Below are 3,750 nucleotides of genomic sequence, written 5' to 3' on the forward strand. Positions count from 1 at the left end.
CCGACGGCGGTGGAGGGATGTCTTCATCCAGGTCATCCCCCTCGAGAGCCTGTGGGCACAGGTCCCCCACAGAGCTGTACATTCGGTAGTTCCCATTGATCTGGGAGCCAGAGCCTGCAAGGAAGAGCGAGAGCACAGCGGTGTTAGCACCTTCTCCATCAGCACCACGATGGCCAGCATTGCCCCTGGCCAGCTGTCCTCCTAGGAAGCCAGTTTATTTTGCTCAGCAGCTACCTAAAGCTTGCTGAACTGTAACAGCCACTACTATGCCTCATCCTTTCGAAATTAATTCCTTTTCAATTACTTAAATAAAAAATTAATAGTAGGCTCTATTTTAGCATGAAAAATCTCATGATCAGACTGTCTGCTCCAGAGCTTTATACACAGACGCTTCCTTCCACAAGGGCACGGTACTACTGAGCACTTAGCACCATCCAAGACTTGGCAGAGAAGATCCCTTACCAAGAGCTGCTTTTTCCTCAAAGTCTTCTGGCACTGACGGTGTTGGCACAGCCACCCCGTGGGATTCTTGAGCATTCTGCAATAGTTGAGAAGACAGAGCTCTTAGTTTTACACCCAGGGTATCAGAGGAAAGCGCTGACAAGCAGATACTAGCCTGTATAGCTGGTAATTTGTCTACGCAAACAAGAGCCTGATGGGATCCATTTCCAAGACAGGGAGGTCCCTGCGGTAGCTGCTGTTGACAGGGTCTAAGGGGACAAGTGAGGTGATCGAGGCTGCCCAAGTCATGGACACAGTTCCACTGTGCTGGTCAGGTGCAGAGGGGCTGGAGAGGAGCACGGCTATTTCACATCCACACTTAGGGCTCCCCAGCCCACAATCAGTAGCACTAGTTTCTCACCATTCATGTACCTAGCAAATTTAATAGCTCCCATGGGTTTTGTGGGTATTGCTCTCCAGCAAGCACTGCCAGCCCATGCCGCAGTCATGTACACACCACACTCAAGTCACAAGACTTCCAGCTTTTTAGGAAACTGGCACCAACATATCTGAACAGTCTGGGGAAAACTGCTTCTTGTGTGGTTTGCGTTTCACTCTCAATTACTCCCCATTCACACTGAAAACTCAGCAGTGCATTTAGCTGGTACAGGACCATGCAATTTAGCAGCCTACACATTTGTGAGGATGCTTACAGCTAGAGTACTTTGGATAATTACAGCCACCCACCATGAGATATTCACGGCACGTTGACTCACCTGAGTGCTGACCAGGGCTCCTGCCTCGTACACCTGCCAGAAGCAGAAAGCCTCTCCTTTCCTCCAGTGACTCACTGCTAAGATTGCTCTGCAGAGGGATTGGAGCTGCTCACGAAACGTACACTAACGCACCCACGTCCAAAACACAAACCGATGCTGAATCAGGCTGTCAGCACAGACGTAAGTGACTGAGGCAGCAGACTGGGCTTTCGCATACCAGCGCTGGGAGCGACCCATAGCAAGGAAATAACACTCCATGAGCAGCAGCAGCTCACAGACCCCATGGGCAGTGGTCAGGGACATCCTGCCCCGTTCCCAGGCTCCAGGGTCCACGCTGTTGCACTCCTACTCACCCCAGGCAGCTGTTTGCATTAACTGTTAACAGCCCCTTGTGCAAAGGAAACCTTATCCTACCATCAGCCTGCACCCCTCACTGTGGTGGTTTTCTGCATACAAAAGCCTAGATAACGACTGAGCCCCTGCCCTTTGCCTTTCACTGGAATTATCACCATTTTTACAAGAGATTGCTATAGGATTCCAAAGTCTCCTTGATCAAAGGTCAAGCTGGGTTTATACAGGCAGCCCCATCCAGGGCTCAGACATTAACATTAACATTCCATACTGCCCTGGGCGTAGGGAGCTCAGGAACATAGGAGCTGCTGGTGCAGAGCTGACTAACAGCAGCAGCCTGGGCTCCTTCAGAAGAGTCCTGGAATCCCCCAGCTTCTGGCTTCCCTTTCAAAGTCCATCACCCTGCAGATGACCCAAGATCCTCTATAGCCACAAGGGAATGAGCCAGTTACTGGCGAGCCAGGAGAGAGCGAGTGGGAATTCACATTCCTGGGATTGCACAACTGTTCAGCCAACTTGATGCTGATGGAGAAGCCAAGGTCTGCTAAGGTAGTATTAGGACAGATCTGTTGGCTCACCTAAGACTAGGTGAGCCTTATAGCCTCACGTAAGGCCTCTTTACTGGTCCCAAAGATACAGTACAATGCAGAGCAAAGATCCCTAACTTCAGCCGAACGCCAGAGGGAAGACAAAGGCTAACACAGGCACTTCAAAAGCCAATAATGAAATTGTCCAGAGCAATGAGATACCAAAAACCACAAAGAAAAAAACCCCAGCAGTTCCCATTTGCTATGGAAATTCATTGCTGCCAGTCTCCAGAGCACACTGAAGATACCTGCTCATTTACAGGGAAACAAGGATGTCTGGGCACTGAATTAAAAGCAACATATGCATCACATGTTTGGGTAAGAGTAGAAAGGGAATAGCAGTCAGAAGAGATCTATGCAAAGCTGGAGGAAACAGTCCACATCTCACAAATGAATAGTAATTTTGGACCTGTCATTTCAACAGGTCCTAAAAACTGGGCAAGCCTGTTTCACACCAAAAATTTCTGTTACAGTTGCTAATGCTCAGCATCTCTCTCAAAACCCACCCATCCTCACGTCACGAGCTGGCTTCTAAAATGGAAAGCATCTCCAGTATGCTGCCAGTCTCCAGAGATGACTGGAGAGATTGTTTCCCTCTGCTGCGTTTGCGAGGGGTGTGACCAGCCCAGCAAACCTCCAGCTGATTCAGAGCAGGCTGCTGCGCGGGCGGTGGGGCAGGAACCTGCATTTCCAGTTTGTGGTACCTGAATCAGGTTTGTGTGTGCCGAGGATCCCGTCGGGGGGAGCTTTCACTGTAACCACCAGGAATCGCTTTTCAGTGCTGGAACAGCGTTAGAGATCCCCCGTCCCCGGTGAAGGGGAACCTGCCCGTCCTCATGCTCCCCAGCTCCCCTGGGCTCTTGGGAGCCCACCTTTCCCACGCATTAAACAAACTAGGTTTGAGGCTGCCTGTTACAAAAAACACACCAAAATACAACTGCTTAGCATCCTGGGGGCTCAGGGAGGCCAAGGATTTCTCCAAATATGAAGAGCTACCCCCAAACTCCTTGTTTTGAGGCACTGCCAGGGAACTTTGGTGGTTAACTGAAGGATGCCAAAGCTCTGCCTGTACCTGCAGTGCCTGGGAAGCGGGGTGGGTGGGGGGACATGGTGGTACCCAAGAGGTGGGCAGCAAAGCCCCCCCCTCCTGCAATCCCTGCTGCGACTCAGCTCGGGACAGGCAAGGGCCGGGTGGTTCGGGGGGCGAAGGAGGCTGCTCAGTGCGGGAGGGCTGCCAGGCACACGAAGCCCCCAGCCCGGCTGCGTCCTCCCGACTCACAGCCACGCAGGCAGCTGCTTCCCAGCCTCCCCCCGCGCAGGAAGGCGGGTGGGTGGAAAGAAAGGGTTAAGGCAGGAGCTGCAGAACAGCCCAGTGCAGATATGTATGTCTGTGCCAAATCAAATCATAATCAAACCTAATCAAAATAATGCAAATATCCGGCACAGCCTGGTCCTTAAAAAACGTTGCCTATTCCTACTCAGTTCTTTAGTTAAACCTGTTACACTTGGAAGGGAAGCACAGCGAGAGGAACCCTCACAAGGGCAATGGAGGGGAAAAAAGTCCCAGGGCCAGCTGTGCCTCTGCAGGCAGCAGG

At 51.5% G+C, this 3,750-nt stretch overlaps 1 protein-coding gene across 1 annotated transcript in view; it reads right to left on the bottom strand.

Annotated features, from left to right (window-relative positions):
• The window catches only part of LOC104625893 (chromosome unknown open reading frame, human C6orf132), a gene marked incomplete at both ends in the record, with an annotated part of 6,823 nt that overhangs the window by 1,943 nt on the left and 1,130 nt on the right, over nucleotides 1–3,750 (bottom strand). The window contains 2 exon segments of the mRNA XM_010293660.1: nucleotides 3–114; nucleotides 463–538. Of these exon segments, the coding sequence (XP_010291962.1) occupies nucleotides 3–114; nucleotides 463–538 (188 nt within the window).

Source organism: Phaethon lepturus, unplaced genomic scaffold (assembly GCF_000687285.1).
Source record: "Phaethon lepturus isolate BGI_N335 unplaced genomic scaffold, ASM68728v1 scaffold36670, whole genome shotgun sequence".
In the NCBI taxonomy this organism is placed as follows: domain Eukaryota; kingdom Metazoa; phylum Chordata; class Aves; order Phaethontiformes; family Phaethontidae; genus Phaethon; species Phaethon lepturus.